Source organism: Pogoniulus pusillus, chromosome 9 (assembly GCF_015220805.1).
Source record: "Pogoniulus pusillus isolate bPogPus1 chromosome 9, bPogPus1.pri, whole genome shotgun sequence".
NCBI classification, from domain to species: Eukaryota; Metazoa; Chordata; class Aves; order Piciformes; family Lybiidae; genus Pogoniulus; species Pogoniulus pusillus.
Window position 1 is genome coordinate 35,320,032 of NC_087272.1, and position 22,200 is coordinate 35,342,231.

General features: G+C 39.5%; 1 protein-coding gene across 3 annotated transcripts in view; it reads right to left on the reverse strand.

The window, feature by feature from the left end:
• ATP8A1 (ATPase phospholipid transporting 8A1) overlaps nucleotides 1-22,200 on the reverse strand; it is a 153,148-nt gene that overhangs the window by 26,522 nt on the left and 104,426 nt on the right. For all 3 annotated transcript variants that reach the window (XM_064149198.1, XM_064149201.1, XM_064149200.1), the window contains 6 exons: nucleotides 21,774-21,957; nucleotides 20,707-20,817; nucleotides 11,318-11,392; nucleotides 11,043-11,165; nucleotides 5,461-5,539; nucleotides 1,744-1,805 (listed from right to left, as the gene is read on the reverse strand). In XM_064149198.1, the coding sequence (XP_064005268.1) occupies nucleotides 1,744-1,805; nucleotides 5,461-5,539; nucleotides 11,043-11,165; nucleotides 11,318-11,392; nucleotides 20,707-20,817; nucleotides 21,774-21,957 (634 nt within the window). The remainder of the gene's footprint in view (nucleotides 1-1,743; nucleotides 1,806-5,460; nucleotides 5,540-11,042; nucleotides 11,166-11,317; nucleotides 11,393-20,706; nucleotides 20,818-21,773; nucleotides 21,958-22,200) is intronic.

The following is a 22,200-nucleotide window of genomic DNA, read 5'->3' on the forward strand; positions in this document are numbered from 1 at the left end:
TCCAAGCACAGCAAGCAACGGAAAATTTGTAGATAGGGTGAAAACTGGGTGAAGAGAACCCCTCCCCAAGAAGAACCTGTTTCACTTAGAACAAGAGGTGGTTTGGCAGATACTCTCCTGATGTATTTGTCATCCTTAGGGAAAGATGTGGCATTCAGACAAATGACTGACTCCTAAACACTGCGAGGTGTTATAAGCTCATAATACAAACAGACCTGTGCCAGTTGAACTACTTCTGTCGGCACTGAGCTATGACAGTGACTGTGACCTTAAATCTTCATTTCAATAAGACTTGCATGGAAAATACCCACCCAGGATTATTCCATCCATAGATCAGTTCATCATATGATAGATGGCATGGTCCTGTGTGATTACTGCTGACAAAACACGCTGTGCTTGCCTTTTGGAACAGGGATAGAGATGTGTAGAGCAAGTACATTTGAAAGAGAATGTGCAAATAATTTTTCAATGTGCCTCAAAGAAAGTACTGACTACCAGAGGAAATATTTTAACTGCTAGGGCAGTAGGAAATACACAGAATGGGCTGTGGTTATTCAGCCCTTCATGCTCTTTAACTTTTCTGACTATTCAAAATGTTCTCTCATATGTAGGAGATGTTGACAGTAGCTACACTCTCCAAGGACTGCAATGCATTCTAGAAAACTTTAATTTCAGTTCTAATGTTTACCTTTTCCCTAAGGAAATCATGTTTGATGTGAATATGTATTTGTTTTACAGCCCCACAGCCCCCCCCCCCCCATTTTTTTTGATGGAAGAATTAATTTCTTTTCTGTATCTGCCAACAACAGGAGGTTTAAAAATGATTAAATTCTTAACATTGAAGAACAGAGGAGAATAAGCCCAAGCCTCATTTTGCTTCTAAGAGAGATCTTGGAAAACCCTCATCTGTTGACTAACATTGATACCTAGCCAGTGAAAACCATTTAGCATCATTAATTTATTCTAGGACATAAAAGAGAAAACCCCACACAATAATGATTAATGCCTGTGAGAGTAACAGAAGATTAGGTTAAGTGTGGGTCAGGTGTAATTCTGGCACTTTCATCTGTCTCCAAAGAGACATCCTACAAACCCTTGTTCTATGTGGCTCTGTCCTTCAATGATAGCTGAAGAGAGGAAAAAGAGAATTTTATCTTCACCAGCCCACAAACCAGTTCCACATCCAACAACTTGGGATTTCTCCAGTGCAAAAACTTAGCTTACATTTAATATCTTCACCAGCGATAGCCTTGGCTGCAGTGATCACAATATTGGGGAGGTTTGAATTCAGTGACTGTGGAGTTCTGCTATTCTACCAGCATGCTAATTAGGGAATTACAATTGGCATTATTCAAATTAATAGACACTTTCCAGTAAAGGACAGATGTATCTTCTGCATCTCTATCAAATGGCTTTCTTTTAAAAACTGGAATCAAAATGCAAAATGCTCTTTAAAGCTTCTCAGAGTCATTCAAGAGCCATTTCTTATTCTTTAGGCATGACAATGGATCAAGTCTTCTATGCAGAGAATTAAAGAATCATAGAATCATAGAATCAACCAGATTGGAAGAGACCTCCAAGCTCATCCAGCCCAACCTAGCACCTAGCCCTATCCAGTCAACTAGACCATGGCACTAAGTGCCTCATCCAGGCTTTGCTTGAACACCCACATCTCTTTAAGAGTTAAAGGCAGAGCCAATGTAAACGGTTGATAGAGCACCAGCTAGCTGTAGGAAGACTTACAGTGTATACAGTGTTCCCCAGGAGTAAGTAATCTGAAGTTTTACCGTTGCCAAATACTGTACCTGGAAAAGAAAACAGCAATAAAGATAAGAACAGCTAAATATCCACAACAGCACTACATATCACAGAATCATTGAATGGCTTGGCTTGCAAGGGAACTTCAAGATCATCAAGTTCTAACATCCCTGCCATGGGCAGGGATACATTCCAGTACACCAGGGTGGCCATGTATTAAAAAAAAAGAAGAAATAAAATATCTTCTTTTTAGTACAAAAGAGATGGTAGCACTTCCTATAGGGTAGTTACATCAGATTTCCCCATGAACTATAGTGAACAGTAGAGATCTATGGCTTTTATCAGTTTTAGTCCTTGAAAAATTTCAGTGATTTCAGGAATTGCACCAGAACCATAGAATCATAGAATCAACCAGGTTGGAAGAGACCTCCAAGATCATCCAGTCCAACCTAGCACCCAGCCCTGTCCAGTCAACTAGACCATGGCACTAAGTGCCTCATCCAGGCTTTGCTTGAACACCTTCAGGGATGGTCACTCCACCACCTCCCTGGGCAGCCCATTCCAATGCCAATTACTCTCTCTGTAAAAAACTTTCTTCTAACATCCAGCCTATACCTCACCCGAGGTATAGGGTATATATATATATAGGTATACTTCAGAGATAAGTAGTGGGAAGTTTATAATCCCACAGCAAGTCTTTTCTTGAACACCTCCAGGGATGGCAATTCCACCACCTCCCTGGGCAGCCCATTCCAATGCTAATTACTCTCTGTGAAGAAATTTCTTCTAACATCCAGCCCACACCTCCCCCAGCACAACTTGAGACTGTGTCCCCTTGCTCTGTTGCTGGTCACACTTCATATCCATACTGCAACACATATGAAATGCAAATACTCTACACATGAACTCTCTGCTGCACAATCACACACATCTGTTAACTATTTCTCCATCTTGCAATGCATCAATCTCTCACATGGATTTGCTGCAGCTTTGACCAAGGATTTTGGTTCAGTTTTGATGTAGTTTTAGGGTATGCATCGACATTTTGAGACCTCTTTCCTCCTTAGCTGTCTAAACCTTTCCAGCACAAATTGCTGCTGCTTTGCTCACATCCAGCGGGTTTTTCAAGTCAACAGATTGCTACTTACTTTCCTTTACCTATCAGAAGTCACAGTGTATAAAATACTCTGCAATAAATTTTCCAGTCAGCCTTTTCAGGCACAAGCAGCTGTGACCACTTCCCTATCTCAACAGCTCCAAAATGTCCATGAGATTTTTTTTCTCTTCCCCCTGCCAGGGCAGATCCCCTGGCTGTAGAAGATTGAGAAGACTACTAATCACATAGAAAAGTTCCAGGGTACACAGTTTGGGTTTTTATTTTCCTACACCACAAAGTGGAAGCAGAACAAACCCTCACCCCTACGAGAGCTCTCACATACACAAACTCTCCCATAAATTTGAAACACTGCTTTCCAGTGTCCTTTAATTAACACAGCTTTTCTCCCATGTGTCCCACTTCCTTCTCCCAACTCAGCTGCACACACAACAGCTGAACTAGAAGACTGGCAGGACTGAGCTGACCAGCACTGTCCCAGTTTCCTCTGTCACAAGTCTACTCATAGACATAGAAGCTAATGCACCTGAAGTATGTGCAGCATCCCTATAAGCTTACACTGTAAGAGATAATGCAAAGGCCACAGCAGTGATTTAGAAATGAAAGGTATTTACCATACTAGTGTAATACATAAAACAAAAAGGCAAAAAGGACCAGCACTGTCCCAGTTTCCTCTGTCACAAGTCTACTCATAGACATAGAAGCTAAATGAGTTAGCATGCACCTGAAGTATGCACAGCATCCCTATAAGCTTACACTGTAAGAGATAATGCAGAGGCCACAGCAGTGATTTAGAAATTAAAGGTATTTACCATACTAGTGTAATATATAAAAGGCAAAATGAATTAATAAAGAAGGCAAAAAGGACCAGCACTGTCCCAGTTTCCTCTGTCACAAGTCTACTCATTAGAATCTAACGAGTTTCTATGCACCTGAAGTATGCACAGCATCCCTATAAGCTTACACTGTAAGAGGTAACGCAAAGGCCACAGCAGTGATTTAGGATCTTGAAAGTATTTACCATATTAGTGTAATATATTTTGAAAAAGGCAAAAAATAATTAATAAAGAAGGCAAAAAGGACCAGCACTGTCCCAGTTTCCTCTGTCACAAGTCTACTCATAGACATAGAAGCTAATGAGTATGCACCTGAAGTATGTGCAGCATCCCTATAAGCTTACAACTGTAAGAGGTAATGCAAAAGCCACAGCAGTGATTTAGAAATTGAAGGTATTTTCCATACTAGTATAATATATAAAACAAAAAGGCAAAAATGAATTAATAAAGAAGGCAAAAAGGCCTCTGTCACAAGTCTACTCACAGAGATAGAAGCTAATGAGTTAGCATGCACCTGAAGTATGTGCAGCATCCCTATAAGCTTACACTGTAAGAGACAATGCAAAGGCCGCAGCAGCGATTTAGAAATTAAAGGTATTTACCATACTAGTGTAATATATAAAACAAAAAGGCAAAAGGGACCAGCACTGTCCCAGTTTCCTCTGCCGCATATCTACTCATAGACATAGAAGCTAAATGAGTTAGCATGCACCTGAAGTATGCGCAGCATCCCTATAAGCTTACACTGTAAGAGATAATGCAAAGGCCACAGCAGTGATTTAGAAATTAAAGGTATTTACCATACTAGTGTAATATATAAAACAAAAAGGCAAAAGGGACCAGCACTGTCCCAGTTTCCTCTGCCACAAGTCTACTCATAGACATAGAAGCTAATGAGTTAGCATGCACCTGAAGTATGTGCAGCATCCCTATAAGCTTACACTGTAAGAGACAATGCAAAGGCCACAGCAGTGATTTAGAAATTAAAGGTATTTACCATACTAGTGTAATACATAAAAGGCAAAATTAATTAATAAAGAAGGCAAAAAGGACCAGCACTGTCCCAGTTTCCTCTGTCACAAGTCTACTCATTAGAAGCTAATGAGTTTCTATGCACCTGAAGTATGCGCAGCATCCCTATAAGCTTACACTGTAAGAGATAACGCAAAGGCCACAGCAGTGATTTAGGATCTTGAAAGTATTTACCATATTAGTGTAATATATTTTGAAAAAGGCAAAAAATAATTAATAAAGAAGGCAAAAAGGACCAGCACTGTCCCAGTTTCCTCTGTCACAAGTCTACTCACAGAGATAGAAGCTAATGAGTTAGTATGCACCTGAAGTATGCACACCACCCCTATAAGCTTATACCATAAGACATAATCTAAAGGCCACAGCAGTGATTTAGGATCTTAAAGGTACTTACCATAGTAGTGTAATATATTAAAAAAAAACAGGCAAAAACAAATGGCAATCTCTTTTTTCCTCAACCTTGCTTCAGCTTGTTTACATGTTTCTATAGTTTTATCCCTATGTACATAATATTTCCTCCCACTTTTAATCAGATTTGAAAACATTTTAAACATACAGCATCTGTTCCAGTTCTAGAAATGGCATCTTGAAATTTAAATCACACAAACCTGTAGGCATTCACAAAGCTTTCCTGAGGTAAAAAAAAACAAAAACCAAAAGCAAAAGAAGGTATTTAGGTATTTTGTACCTTTGAGCACTTTTATTTTTTGTAACACTTACCATGCTGGAGGGCTTTTAGTGGAAACCAAAACAGGATGAATGAGTGGAAGAGGCCATTTAAACAATGAACCCAGAAAACCTAAAGAGAAAACACAAGAATTCCATGAGAACCATTTGCAATAAACTGGCTCTGTGAACCCTGACCTTCCTTTTTATCTGTGTGTTAGGTTCACAAAATGTGTTTCTGCCAGGCCACCGCCGTGAAGTAATATAAGTGACAGGCACTTTCTGCCTCTTAGCTCTTCATGGGTCATTTGTTTATTTTTTATGTTTGGGGGGGAAAAAAAAGAAAAGGAAAAATAATAATTAAAAAAAAAAGGTGTGTATATTATCTCCTCCTTTTAATTTCAAATCAGGAGGGAAATTAAAATGGATGCATATGGGAATACCATCAGAAAAAATTAAACGGAGCCAGACAACTGGAACAATTGCTGCCTTCTAAGTCAGGAATTAAAAAAGGACTTCAGCTTTTCTAATTTACATTTGGTGTAATAAGGGATTTGTACAAGCAGAACAACCAGAACCTGAGTTTTAAGCATACCTACCTACCTACAGAGGAATTTAAAAAGGACAAATAAAAGCATCTTCCTTAGATGTCTTGTTACATGCTCCCGTCTTGAAGCGCACAGATTCACATTAAGCTTCCTTTAATGTGCTTGCTAAATGAATTCAAATGTTACTTTCAAACTTGTTTTTCACTTGTAAAAGAGGCCTTCTGAAAAGAACTCCATTAAGAATAAACAACCTCTTGATGCCTTCCATAATCTATTGCATAAAGGCATTAAAAGACTTAATCAAAAATATGTGACCCATTTCCTTCAGGACAGCAATCGTGGCCTTTTCATTAAGAATGTTTTTGACAATCATAGGTTTTATTGTAGTTCACTGAGGAGCATTATGAATGTTAAGGTGCTCAAACACTTGAAATTAAGTTGCCTGCCTCACAACATTTTCCACAACGTCTCCAAGTCTTTTGTTAGATTATACAACTACGCTAGGTTGTATGATCCAATTTACACCCCAATACTTTGCACAGCTGAACTTGTGCTGCTCATTAACCTTTGTCTCTCCTTCTTGCTGTGTCATTACCACAAGTTTTTATTTGACAGAAAGCACAGGTGGGTGCAAGAAAAATTAGTTCTACTTTTCCATTTTCCTGACCAATTCTTATTGTCGCATGCTAATCCTTTAACCTCTGTCACGACCTCCTAACCTTTGATCCTTTTTACCATAACAAACATCTGCATCAACATTCAAGGGCAGTAATGTTTCCAAATCTTTAACATCAACTACTCAACTCACATAGGTGGGAATTTGGAGACATTTACTCCTAGCAAACATTGCATGGGAATAGCCAAGCAGAATTTCCAGTGAAGGAAACAAACACTGCAAACATTGCATGGGAGTAGCCAAGCAGAACTTCCAGTGAAGAAAACAAACACTGCAAACATTGCATGGGAATAGCCAAGCAGAATTTCCAGTGAAGGAAACAAACAATGCAAACATTGCATGGGAATAGCCAAGCAGAACTTCCAGTGAAGAAAACAAACAATGCAAACATTGCATGGGAGTAGCCAAGCAGAATTTCCAGTGAAGGAAACAAACGCTGCAAACATTGCATGGGAATAGCCAAGCAGAATTTCCAGTGAAGGAAACAAACACTGCAAACATTGCATGGGAATAGCCAAGCAGAATTTCCAGTGAAGGAAACAAACACTGCAAACATTGCATGGGAATAGCCAAGCAGAATTTCCAGTGAAGGAAACAAACATTACAAACATTGAGCCAAGCAGAATTTCCAGTGAAGGCAACAATATGTCTGTGCAGTAATAAATATATCACAGATTAACTTAAAGGCAGCAAAATAACAGAAACTGTAACTCATTATTTACATGACTTAATAGAACTAACACAAAAGTGTCTGTGTCAGTGGGCTATGAGAGGTCTGATACTAGTAAAGCATCCACCATGATCCAAGAAACACTTTTCCTTAGTTTCCTTGAAACTTCAAGCTTTGGTTTTCTGGGAGAAAGGATGAAGAAAGAGAAAAATCTCTTCTGTAATTCTATTTAGATGGTGGCACTCTGGTGTTTACAGCACAAGTGGCACAGACACGACAGCGAAGTAGACTGCATCAGCTCCACACAGACCATCACATGTAGGCTTTGCTAATTCACCGACAGATTGAAAACATCCCCAAGTTCAACGCACAACAACATCACTTGGTACATCCCAGTTCTGCTTAGAAACATCCAATCAAATCAGAAGGAACTCTTCTAAAACACTACACACTCATGAAACTGAGGATCGAGGGGAAAAGCTCACTTTAATTTTTAAAAGAGATGATTTAATTGTAGAAATTGTGCCTATTTATTCCATACTAGAGTCCTCTGGTTACTGCTTCTTGCGCTAGTCTCTCCAGAAGGAGCTGCACTCATTTCAATCTGAAACCCAGACCTCTTTTAATCCACCCTGACACATTCTTAGCTGTCTCCAAGTAATTTTTTTTTGGCCAAAACTCAAAACTAAACCATAAAATCGCAAGTCCAAATTGACAAAGAATAGTACCAAGTTCCTCCCTCTACACATCTAGTGACAGCTCTCATTGTCCTCTGCAGCACTTCTCCACAGGCTTCAGTAATCCATTTCCATATAACAGTATGAATACATACAGCCCAGAGACAGAGTGGTCTAATCACTTCTGCCTGTAGAAGACAGCTTTATTAATTGCAGAGAAAGAAAGCCAGGTCTGGAAAAAATAAAATAAAATAGAATAGAATAAAATAAAATAGAATAGAATAGAATAAAATAAAATAAAATAAAATAAAATAAAATAGAATAAAATAAAACTAAAAGCAAAAAAATAAAATAAAAGAAATAAAAAAAATTAATTAAAATGGAATCGAATAAAAGAAATAAAATTAAAAAGGAATAAAAGAAAATAAAGCAAAACAAAAATTAATTAAGAAAGAATGGAATAAAGTAAAATAAAAAACTAATTTAAAAGGAATAGAAGAAAAGAAAGTAAAATTTAAAAGGAATAAAAGAAAATAAAGCAAAATAAAAATTAATTAAGAAAGAATGGAATAAAGAAAAATAAAAAAAACTAATTTAAAAGGAATAGAATAAAAGAAAGTAAAATAAAAAGTAAAAAAAAAAGCCAAAGTAAAATAGAAAAATAATTAAAAAGACATAGAATAAAAGAAAGTAAAATAAAAAGTAAAAAAAAAAAAGCCAAAGTAAAATAAAAAACTAATTTAAAAGGAATAGAATAAAAGAAAGCAAAATAAAAAGTAAAAAAAAAAGCCAAAGTAAAATAAAAAACTAATTTAAAAGGAATAGAAGAAAAGAAAGTAAAATAAAAAGTAAAAAAAAAAAGCCAAAGTAAAATAAAAAAATGATTAAAAAGACATAGAATAAAAGAAAAAAAGTAAAATAAAAAGTAAAAAAAGGAATAAAAGAAGATAAAGTAAAAAAAAATATACAGGAATAGAATTAAAAAAATAGAGTAAAATAAAAAGTGAAAAAAGGAATAAAAGAAAACAAAATAGAACTTGAAAAAGAAAACAAAGTAGAATTTAAAAAATAATTATGAAGGAATAGAACAAAATAAAATAAAGTAAAAGATAAAGTAAAAAAAAGGAATAAAAGAAAATAAAGTAAAAAAATAAAGGAATAGAGTGAAAGTAAAACAAAAAACTAATTAAAAGGTATAGAATAAAAGAAAATAAATGAATATAAAAAGTTACAACATGGAATAAAAGAAAAGAAAGTAGAACAAAATTTTAAAAGAATAGAAGAAAATAAAATAAAATAAAAAGTAAAAAGAAGGAATGGAAGAAAATAAATTATACAGGAATAGAATAAAAGAAAATAAAGTATAATGGAAAGTAAAAAAAAGAATAAAAGAAAACAAAGTAAAATTTAAAAAATAATATAAAGGAATAGAACAAGAGAAAATAAAGTAAAATAAAAAGTAAAAAAAAAAGGAATTAAAGAAAATAAAGTAAAAAAATAAAGAAATAAAGCAAAATTTAAAAAATGGATTAAAAGAAATAGAATAAAATAAAAAGTAAAAAAATGGAATAGAAGAAAAGAAAGTAAAAAATAATTAAAAAGGAATATAAAGGAAAATAAAAAGTAAAAAATGAATAAAATAAAATAAGTTTAAAATAATTAAAGGAACAAAATAAAGTAAAAATAAAAAACTAATTAAAAGGAACAGAATAAAAGAAAATACATTAAAATAAAAAGTAAAAAATGGAATAAAAGAAAAGAAAGTAAAGTAAAAAATAATTAAAAAGGAATAGAAGAAAATAAAGTAAAATAAAAAGTAAAAAAATGGAATATAAGAAAGTAAAATAAAAAGCTAAAAAATGGAATAAAAGAAAAGAAAGCAAAATAAAAAATAATTTGAAAATAATAGAAGAAAATGAAGTAAAATAAAACGTAAAAAAATAGGAATAGAAGAAAATAAAGTAAAAGAAAAAGAAGGAACAGAAGAAAATAAAGAAAAATAAAATGTGAAAAAATGGAATAAATGAAAATAAAGTAAAATAAAAAATAATAAAAAGGGATAGAAGAAAATAAAGTAAAATAAAATGTGAAAAAAAGGAATAAAAGGAAATAATATAAAATAGAAAATAATACAAAAAGAATAGAAGAAAAGAAAGTAAAATAAAAGGTTAAAAAAAAGATTAGAAGAAAACAAAATAAAATAAAAAGTAAAAAGAAGAAGAGAAGAAAAGAAAGTAAAATATAAAGTAAAAAAAAAGAATAGAAGAAAATAAAGTAAAATAAAAAGTAAAAAGAAGAATAGAAGAAAAGAAAGTAAAATAAAAGGTAAAAAAAAGAATAGAAGAAAACAAAGTAAAATAAAAAGTAAAAAGAAGAATAGAAGGAAAGAAAGTAAAATATAAAGTAAAAAAAAAGAACAGAAGAAAAGAAAGTAAAATAAAAGGTAAAAAAAAAGAATAGAAGAAAAGAAAGTAAAATAAAAAGTAAAAAGAAGAATAGAAGAAAAGAAAGTAAAATAAAAGGTAAAAAAAAGAATAGAAGAAAAGAAAGTAAAATAAAAAGTATAAAAAAGAATAGAAGAAAAGAAAGTAAAATAAAAAGTAAAAAGAAGAATAGAAGAAAAGAAAGTAAAATAAAAAATAAAAGAATAGAAGAAAAGAAAGTAAAAGGTAAAAAAAAGAATAGAAGAAAAGAAAGTAAAATAAAAAGTAAAAAGAAGAATAGAAGAAAAGAAAGTAAAATAAAAAGTAAAAAGAAGAATAGAAGAAAAGAAAGTAAAATAAAAAGTAAAAAGAAGGACCAGAAGAAAATAAACTAAAATAAAAAGTAAAAAAACAAAGGAATAGAAGAAAATAGAAAGGAAGAGAATGGAATGGAACAAAATAAACCAGAATAGATTGAAATGCTTGCTGTCCATTTCTGTGCTTGCTAAAAATGGATAAATATGATTTGTACCCTTCACAGAAAGAGCAGTACTGAAAACTCCCTTAATTTCCAAGTATGAGCAGCATAGATTGAACTCTTATTAATGTCAACTTCAATGACATTTACTTCTGTTTGGCTACCTTGGTGTTAAAGTCCAGTGCATTCTGCGAAGTCTTGTATAACTCTGGGTATTTCAGCATGTTCTCTTTGCGACAGGATCTCTCAAATATCCCAAGAGTTAGAGGAGGCATTGCTGTAAACATCTAGTAGACAGATAAAAAAATACCCAACAAACAGCAAAAAAACACACAAAAAAATATTGTTACAAAACTTTGGAGGTGAGGACTTGCTTGAAGCCTGCTTAATCGTGAAACCTTCACGACTGCGATAACTGCAAGCATGCAAATCATCTTACCACGTTGTAGAGACCTATACACCATCTTTCAAAAAGGATTTGTCCAGAAAAGCCATTGACAAAAGCAAACCAGACCTGAAAAAGAGGAGAACTCTGTTTCACTCACATGTCCTGCAAGGTGGGATTAAGAGATCCTTTTTTTTAACCCCTCTCAGCTTCGTTAAAGAAGTAAGCACTAGAACAGGGTTCTGCACTTTGGCCACAACAACCCCAAGCAGCACTACAGGCTGGGGACTGAGTGGCTGAGAGCAGCCAGGAGGAAAGGGACCTGGGGGTGCTGATAGATAGTAAGCTGAAGATGAGCCAGCAGTGTGCCCAGGTGGCCAAGAGAGCCAATGGCATCCTGGCCTGCATCAGGAACAGTGTGGCCAGCAGGACAAGAGTGAATGTTCTGCCCCGGTACTCAGCACTGCTCAGGCCACACCATGAGTGCTGTGTCCAGTTCTGGGCTCCTCAATTCAAGAGAGATGTTGAGGTGCTGGAACATGTCCAGAGAAGGGCAACAAAGCTGGTGAGGGGCCTGGAGCACAAATCCTATGAAGAGAGGTTGAGGGAGCTGGGCCTGTTTAGCCTGGAGAAGAGGAGGCTCAGGGGTGATCTTATTACTGTCTACAACTACCTGAAGGGGCATTGTAGCCAGGTGGGGGGTGGCCTCTTCTCCCAGGCAACCAGCAACAGAACAAGGGGACACAGTCTCAAGTTGTGCCAGGGTAGGTCTAGGCTGGATGTTAGGAAGAAGTTCTTCCCAGAGAGAGTGATTGGCATTGGAATGGGCTGCCCAGGGAGGTGGTGGAGGCACCGTCCCTGGGGGTCTTCAAGAAAAGCCTGGATGAGGCACTTAGTGCCATGGTCTGGTTGATTGGATAGGGCTGGGTGCTAGGTTGGACTGGCTGATCTTGGAGGTCTCTTCCAACCTGGTTGATTCTATGATTCATGTTGGTTAAGTATTTAAGGCAATTTAGCTCACTGCATTTGTACTGTACTCAAAGAAGTAAAACATCTGAGAAATATGAGGAGGGGGGTGAAAAAATACCACAGCAAAAACACCTACAGGTTAGTAGAAGCAGTCAATCTTCAGCCTCCTAACTAATAATTCATGCAGTAAACTTTAATTCTACCAATATTCCTTCCACACACAAGAAACTCCTAAGAGGATGAAAGCATTAAATCAATGGCAATCTCTTAGTTCAAAAGTACTAACTCAACTAGGTGGCACTTTAGAAGCACACCTGGAAATCTCTTTCATTGTCTGTGGAAATCTCTTTCATCGTCTGTTTTACTTCTTTCTGCTAAAAGGTTAAGAAAGTCAAACTGAAGTTGAAGGGCAGGATGCCCTTTCTTATGTTTATTCAGTATAGCAGGCAGCCTGGCTGCTTTCTTCTCTTTCACAGTGTTTATCAGCATCTGTAAATATCTGAGGGGTGGGTGTCAAGAGGAAGGTGCCAGGATCTATTAGGTGGTGCCCAGTGCTGGAACAAGCTAGAACAAGCTAGAACACAGGAGGTTCTACCTCAACATGAGGAGACACTTCTGTAGAATCATAGAATCAACCAGGTTGGAAGAGACCTCCAAGATCTTTCAGTCCAACCTAGCACCCAGTCCTATCCAGTCAACCAGACCATGGCACCAAGTGCCTCATCCAGTCTTTTCTTGAACACCTCCAGGGACAGTGCCTCCACCACTTCCCTGAGCAGCCCATTCCAATGCCAATCACTCTCTCTGTGAAGAACTTCTTCCTAACATCCAGCCTATACCTACCCTGGCACAACTTGAGACTGTGTCCCCTTGTTCTGTTGCTGGTTGCCTGGGAGAAAAGGTGATAGAGCACACGGTGACAGAGCACCAGAACGCTGCTCAGAGAGGTTGTGGAGTCTCCTTCTCAGGAGACATTCAATGGATGCACTCCTGTGTGGCCTGCCCTAGGTGATCCTGCTTAAGAGTGGAGATTGGACTTGATCTCTGGAGGTCCCTACCATTCTGTGCTTCTATGATAACAGTTTAATGACAAAGCAGAGAAGAAGCCTTTTTGATCACAGGGAATCTAATCATAGAATCAGCCAGGTTGGAAGAGACCTCCAAGATCATCCAGTCCAACCTATCACCCAGCCCTAACCAATCAACTAGATGAGTCTTTATTAACGAGCTACACTGAAACAATACTGCCTCCAACAAACAGAAGCTGTAAAGTTAGCAGCTTATTCTATTTCATTTCAGACTCCTGTTTTAGGATGGAGGGAGATTGCTTACAAAGGCCTGCAGGACAAGGAGCAATAGCTTCAAACCAGAGAAGAGCAGATTTAGATTGGATGTTAGGAGCAAGTTCTTTACTGTGAGGGTAATGGAGCACTGGTACAAGCTGTGCTTCTAGACATAAAGCTATGGATGCTCCAATGAAATTATATCAACTTACCCATTGTTGCCATTATGTGGCCTATCCCTAGAATGTTCACCTCTCCCCTATGTCTCAGCTAGAAATCTAGCTCAAACGGCCACAAAGAGGTTGCCCAGGGAGGTGGTTGAGGCTCCTTCCCTGGAGATATTAGAGGTTGGGCTCGGCATGGCTATGAGCAACCCAATCTATCTGAGCATGCCCTTGCTGACTGCAGAGGGGTTGGACTGGATGACTTTTGGAGGTCCCTTCCAACCCAGACTGTTCTCTGTGTGTGTGATTCTGTGCACCAAAGTTTTTCAAGTGAATGTTTAGGTGCTGCTTTGCAGGGATTCTGCTACAGTCCACATTTCACTGGACTTTATTATGGGAGCATGAATTGCTACAACCAATAGGGATGTTTATCATCACATACCCAGGCTGGTCTCCAGGTGACCAGACCTCATGAACAAGCTTGTTGTCTTCTATCATCTCGTGGAATGTTTCAACATGTTTATGAGTATTTTGAGATGGAAACCGCCCTGAAATTAGCAACTATTAAACCTAAAAATGGGAGCTAAAAGCCAGCTAAAAGTGCTGCTTGTTCAGCCAATAAATGTAAAGCAAACAGATTGGGTTTTTCTTTTTTTTGTGGTTATTGACTGGAATGAGATTGCAGAGCAAATTATCATAGAGTCACAGAATAAAGCAGGTTGGAAGAGACCTGCTCATCCTATCATCCAGTCCAACCTAGCACCCAGCCCTAGCCAGCCAAGTAGACCATGGCACTAAGTGCCTCAGCCAGGCTTTTCTTCAACACCTGCAGGGATGGCGACTCCACCACCTCCCTGGGCAGCCCATTCCAATGCCAATCACTCTCTCTGACAACAACTTCCTCCTAACATCCAGCCCAAACCTCCCCCAGCACAACTTGAGACTGTGTCCCCTTGTTCTATTGCTGGTTGCCTGGAAGAAGAGACCAACCCCCACCTGGCTACAGCCTCCCTCAGGGAGTTGTAGACAGCAATGAGGTCACCCCTGAGCCTACTCCAGGCTGCACACCCCCAGCTCCCTCAGCCTCTCCTCACAGGGCTGTGCTCCAGGCCCCTCACCAGCTTTGTTGCCTTTCTCTGGATATGTTCCAGTACCTCAACATCTCTCTTGAATTGAGGAGCTTGTAGGGGGAATGGAGCAAATCTGGAGGTGGGGGGATTCAGGCTGGATGTGAGGAGGAAGTTGTTCAGCATGAGAGTGGTGAGAGCCTGGAACGGGTTGCCCAGAGAGGTGGTTGAGGTCCCATGGATGGAGGTGTTTAAGGCCAGGCTGGATGAGGTGGTGTCCAGCCTGCTCTAGGGTAGGGTGTCCCTGGCCATGGCAGGGAGGTTGGAACTAGATGATCCCTGTGGTCCCTTCTGACCCTGACCGATTCTATGATTCTATGACTCTGAATCCATCCTTCACTCTTCTCTCAGGTGCTATCTTCCTAGAATGGAAGCAAAAGAATGTAGGAATTGTGAATAATGAGAAGGCTGAAAAGACAGAAGACAGCTGAGAAGCACAACTTGTATCCAGCAGGGGTGACAAGATTCTGGATTAAGTTCACACTCTTAGCTTAGTTGTAAAGCATCCCAAAAAAATTGTGCCAGTGCTGAGTGCATAATTGATTGCTCACTAATGAACAAGTGATTATGCACTCCTTACTCCCCCATATTCAGCTCCTGAGGAACTGCTGCTAGTGAAATGTCTTCCAAATTCATCACAGTTAAATCATAATTCCTCTTTCAGAAGTCAAAAATTGAAGTACACAGGAGGTTATAAAAATCAGTTAACTGGCATGAGGTAATTCCAATGTTCTTCAAGTGAAGGTTAGAAAATAGACTACATGTTAGTGTTAAGTCAATCAAAATAATGAAATAGAGCACTCTCAGGCACCAGAGAATTCAGTGTATTTTATACTTCTCTTTTACAGCTTCCAACATTTGTAACTTGGCTGGAGAGCAGCCTTGGAAGAAAGAGACCTGGGGGACTGGTAGATAGTAGCTGAAGATGAGCCAGCAGTGTGCCCAGGTGGCCAAGAGAGCCAATGGCATCCTGGCCTGGATCAGGAACAGTGTGGCCAGCAGGACAAGGGAGGTTATTCTGCCCCTGGACTCAGCACTGGTCAGGCCACACCTTGAGTGCTGTGTCCAGTTCTGGGCCCCTCAATTCAAGAGAGATGTTGAGGTGCTGGAACATGTCCAGAGAAGGGCAATGAAGCTGGTGAGGGGCCTGGAGCACAGCCCTGTGAGGAGAGGCTGAGGGAGCTGGGGGTGTGCAGCCTGCAGAAGAGGAGGCTCAGGGCAGAGCTCATTGCTGTCTACAACTACCTGAAGGGAGGCTGTGGCCTGGTGAGGACTGGTCTCTTCTTCCAGGCAACCAGCAACAGAACAAGGGGGCACAGCCTCAAGTTGTGCCAGGGGAGGTCTAGGCTGGATGTTAGGAGGAAGTTGTTGGCAGAGAGAGTGATTGGCATTGGAATGGGCTGCCCAAGGAGGTGGTGGAGTCACTGTCCCTGGAAGTGTTCAAGCAAAGCCTGGCTGAGGCACTTAGTGCCATGGTCTGGTTGATTGGCTAGGGCTGGGTGCTAGGTTGGCCTGGATGATCTTGGAGGTCTCTTCCAAACTGGATGATTCTATGATTAGGGATAAACAAAGCCCTCAGCTCAAACTGTAAGAGGGTAAGGATGTAAGCCACCCAGTCACCCTAACTTCTGCATCCTGGACTCTGGAAAATGACACTTTACTATCCACAGAAATAGCTCTGTGGATCTTATTGCAGTGTTAGTGGTGACACTGACAAGAAAAGCAGTTTTTCCCTTCACAGTGACAAATTTATTGATGGACAGGTGCATTTCACTCTGATTATGATGACCAATGAAGACAATTTCACTTTTAAAACAGGTTTTTAGGACATGTGGTACATGATACTAAATTATGAGCAGTTTCATCCCACCTCTCTCTCCTAGGGGTAGGTCCTACACTGATAGTTCAAATTATTATTCCAGCATTCTCACCTACACAAGAGGGCAGGAGGTAGGTGTCTCTGTGAAGTAATTCAGGCTGTGTGAGGGGAAAGTAATAATTCAGACCATTTTTGGTGTACAACTGCTACATAATTTTCACTGGAAAAAATGAAAGATTTAGGTTCATAGCCCACCCCTAAAGTGAGATGGACTTCAATGCAGACCACTATTTCTAGATTTTCAAATCATACAATGCCAAAAAAAACCCTCAAACCCTGGGCACGAGCACAGTCACTTCCTGCTGTCTGGATTTGCAATTGAACTTGGTGCAGTTTGCCTGCATTATGCCATGGCATAGTGAACAACTGCATCTAGGTCTGGAGCCTCTATTACAAGAGGGATGTGGAGATGCTGGAGTGTGTCCAGAGAAGGGCCATGAGGATGCTGAGAGGGCTGCAGCAGCTCTGCTGTGAGCACAGACTGAAAGAGTTGGGGCTGTGCAGTCTGGAGAAGAGGAGGCTCCCAGGTGAACTTCTTGTGGCCTTCCACAAGGAGGCCTACAAAAGAGCTGGGGAGGGACTTTTTAGGGTGTCAGGGAGTGACACGACTAGGGGGAATGGAGCAAAGCTGGAGTTGGGGAGATTCAGACTGGATGTGAGGAGGAAGTTGTTCACCATGAGAGTGGTGAGAGGCTGGAATGGGTTGACCAGGGAGGTGGTTGAGGCCCCATCCCTGGAGGTGTTTAAGGCCAGGTTGGATGAGGCTGTGGGCAGCCTGATCTAGGGTAGGGTGTCCCTGCCCACGGCATGGGGGTTGGAACTAGATGATCCTTGTGGTCCCTTCCAACCCTGCCTGATTCTCTGTTTCTGTGATTCTGTAGAATCTCATCACTCTTGGGCTGCATTTCTTGCAAATGGGATATGTCACAAACAGTATTGCACAAATGCTAAATTGTTCTTATGGCTGTGAGTTTTTTTATGTTATTTAGCATCATCTAGTTCCAACCCCACTGTTGTAGGCAGGGACACTCTACCCTAGATCAGGCTGGCCAGAACCTCATCCAGCCTGGCTTTAAACACCTCCAGGGATGGGACCTCCAAAGCTTCTGTGACTAGTCCCATACAAAAGATGAGGTCCATGTTTAATTACCTACTGCATCAAGACGCAAGAGTAAAAGTTACTAAAGCCCACTTGTGTTTTTTTATGAACAGTACTTTAAATGTTGATAAAGGCTAGACATTGCATCACTACAGACCTTTACCATTTTCTGAACCAAGAAATCAATGGCACTTATTCTGTATGGCTCCACAAATGCCTAGGAAAAAGGCTGAACTTTAGCTCAAGTGGAATCTGTCACATTCCCTGTTTGATTAATATTGAGTAGACATTTAAAGACCTAACATCCAGCCATTAAGCAGAGGTAGGTATTTTCAGTTCTTCTCAGCTAATAAAAGGAAACTGATTTAAAGCCACTTCCAGACAGGCCTTTCAGAGTATTATTTTCTGAACTCCAAGACAGAGGAGGTGTGGCCACAAAAGCCTCACAGACATTTTCCTGATGTAGCATTTCTGCATATTAAGCAGCAGCTTACAAATACTCATTGAGCACTTTGCTCCCACGCCTGATCTGTACAAAAACCTGAAAAGAGAGACTCAAGAGAGACTGGCAGTTGTCCTTTCTGGAGACATTCAATGATGAATTTCTGCCCATTCACTCCCAGTATTGACAGGAGCTATTAACATCTGTGAAAGTTTTCTGAGCTGACAAAGCTTGGGTATGCAGGAATTCAAGCAGAAGTCATCTTGTCTTCTTCCAGGCAAAGGGCACATGGTAAAATGCTTATATATCTTATATCTAAAGGGTCATAATGCATAAAAATAATTGCTTTGCCCTTCCATCCACTTAGGAGGCAGAGACTCCCTCCTCTAGGCTTCTGCACTTTTAGTCAATGACATTTAACTCCTTTTCCACAAAGAGTGGGATATTTATCTGTGATTTAAGTTACAGCTTCACAATGTGTTTGCAGGTGACGACGACAGAAAACAAATGAAAATAAGGCAGTGTGCTCTGCAGACCAACTCTGAGCTCTATAAAGACAAAGGACACATTAATACTGCTTCTATTCCAAATACTCCAAGAGCTACTGCCAATCAGTACTTCTGCCAGTCTGATCATTTAATCAGACCTTCAGCTTTTTGAAATGCTGGGTGTAAAGTTTGCCACCACTTCTAAAGCAAACAACAAAAAAGGACTTCTAATGGATTGCTTTTTGTATGGCTTCCTGCTTCATGTTTTTCTAAACAGGCTACAAATTTGCTACTACTTAGATGGAAACCTGCTTGTGCTACTAATATAAGAAAGAGCTACAAAGAAGGAAAAAATAGAAAATGGAAAGAAAAATGCTAAGAAAAATTCATACCTTTTGGCTATGGTAGTTGTACAAAAAGAGATCATAGAATCAGTCAGGGTTGGAAGGGATTACAAGGATCATCTAGTTCCAACTCCCCTGCCATGGGCAGGGACACCCTATCCTAGATATCATAGAATCAGTCAGGGTTGGAAGGGATTACAAGGATCATCTAGTTCCAATTCCCCTGCCATGGGCAGGGACACCCTGCCCTAGACCTCACAGAATAAGTCAGGTTAGAAGGGATTACAAGGATCATCTAGTTCCAACTCCCCTGCCATTGGCAGGGACACACTACCCTAGATATCATAGAATCAGTCAGGTTAGAAGGGACCACAAGGATCATCTAGTGCCAGCTCTCCTGCCCATGGATCAGGCTGCCCACAGCCTCATTCAGTCTGGCCTTAAACACCTCCAGGCATGGGGCCTCAACCACCTCCCATTCCAGGCTCTCACCACTCTCATTCTGAACAACTTCCTCCTCACATCCAGTCTGAATCTCCCCACCTCCAGCTTTGCTCCACTCCCCCTAGTTCTGTCTCTCCATGATAGCCTAAAAAGTCCCTCCCCAGCTTTTTCATCGGCCACCTTCAGATATTGGAAGGCCACAATATGTTTAAAATCGTCTAAAATACTGCAATACATGAATATAAAACCTGGAAATCTTAACCTAACCTTTACATCAGGTCTAACAGAAATAAAGCATTGTCTTTTCAGTTAAAAAAAAAAATTATACACAAAGGGAAAGTTTAAGACACTAATAAAAAAATTCATGAAGCAAATTCTAAGAATAATGGTTTTCATGGAATTATAGAATGTTCTGGGTTGAAAGTGATCTCCAAAAGTCACAGGATCACAGAAACAACTCAGTTGGAAAGGGCCCCCAAGATCATCAAGTCCAACAGTTATCCCTACTCTACAAGGTTCACCCTTAAACCATATCCTCAAGCACCACATCCAAATGACATAATTATGTTCAGCAGTCATCCAGTCCAACCCCCTCTGCAGTCGGCAGGAGCATCCTCAACTAGATCAGGTAGCCCAGAGCCTTGTTGAGCATCACCTTTAATATCTTCAGGGATGGTGCCTCAACTACCTCCCTGGGCAACCTGTTCCAGTGTTCCACCATCCTCAGAGTAAAGAACTTGCTCCTAACATTCAATCTAAATCTGCTTTTCTCTAGTCTGAAGCCATTGCTCTCATCCTATCACTGCAGGCCTTTATAAACAGTCTCTCTCCATCTTTCTTATAGCCTCTTTCAGGTACAGGAAGGTTGGCATTAGGTCTCCCTAGAATGTAAAAATACCTCATTGATGTAAAAATACAGGAGACTGACTTAGAAACTTGTGATTAAGGTTTGCAACAAGTTAATTTTTCCCCTCAGCACTAATATGTAGTAGGTATTTTTAAGACAACTGGTCTTGAAAGTGAAATAAAACCCACCCTCATGACACTAACATTAACCAGTTGATTTAAAAAGCAAGACTCAGCACTAAGAAGTGTCTACTGATAGTTGAAATGCTCCTTTAAAACTAGAAAGAATAATCAAAAGCTCAAAAGAGGATTTCTGGTTTACTTTCAAGTAGCAATATTTACTGTCCAGCAAAATTACCTCGATGATATAAAGGACTATATTCTTGTAGAAACAATACAAGATGCACTTAGCTACTCTGTTATAATTCCAGGCTCCATGAACCAACAAAAGGTTCTTCAAATACTTGAACTGCAAAATAAAAGAAAAGAAGAATTCAGAACATGCACACATCCACATTCATCTAACACTACAGAACCACAGAAACATTCCAGTTGGAAAAGACCCCCAGGATCATCAAGCCCAATCATTAGTCCCACTCTATAAAGTCTGCCCTTAAGCCATTCCTCAAGCACCACATCCAAATGTCCCTTAAACACATCCAGGGTTTTTCATGGGGAGAGTGGTCAGGCACTGGAAAGAGCTGTCCAGGGAGGTGGTGGAGTCACTCACACTGATGTGTGCCACATCCAAATGACTTTTAAACACATCTAGGCTGGGTGACTCCACCACCTCCCTGGGCAGCCCATTCCAATGCCTGATCAGTCTTGCTGGGAGAAAATGTTTTCTAATGTCCAGTCTAAACCTACCCAGCTGCGGATTGAGGCCATTCCCTCTTGTTCTATCACTATTTATCTGTGAGAAGAGATCAGCAGCAGCTTCTCCACAACCTCCTTTCAGGTGGCTGTAGACAGTAATAAGGTCTGCCCTCAGCCTCCTCTTTTTCACTCTAACCATCCCCAGCTCCCTCAGTCACTCCTCATCAGATTTATTCTCCAGGCCCTTCCCCAGCTTTGTTGCCCTCCTCTGCACTCACTCCAGCACCTCCACATCCTTCTTGTAATGAGATGCCCAAAACTGAACACAAGGCTCCAGGTGTGGCCTCATCAGAGGGGACAATCACCTCCCTACTCCTGCTGGACACGGCATTTCTAATGCCAGCCAGGATGGCACTTGCTTTCTTTGCTACCAGGGCACTGCCAGGATGGCACTTGCTTTCTTTGCTACCTGGGCACACTGCTTGCTCATATTGAGTTGTTTGAATATTACAATCCCCAGTTTCCTTTCTGCTGACAGCCCCAAGCCTGTCACATTGCTTGGGGTTATTGAACTACTTTATTGTAGCATTGTACAGTGTAATGACTTACCTGAGCAATTGAGTAGTCTGAAGAATTTGCAGCCTGCAGACCTTCATTGCCACTAATACCAACACCAACATGTGCTGTTTGTATCATACTGACATCATTTGCTCCATCACCAATGGCTAGAGTTACCACCTTCACTTGCTTTTTAACCATTTCCACAACTTCAGATTTTTGAAGAGGTGATACCCTAAGGGGTAGCAGAAAGAGAAAGGTTACATACAGGGATCTCAACTGAATGCAGTTTCAAAGTGTACTTTATATGATGTGAAAAAGCAAGAAATTAGGCATCCTAGGCAGTCACATGGTCTTGTTATTAGCCTTTTGGCTAGTGCTAAAAACCACTTTCCCAGCAAAATTCATAGGAACTCTGGATTTGTTGAGGCCAGATGTTAACAGAACTGGAAAGATATAAGTCAAATAGCTACAGGCC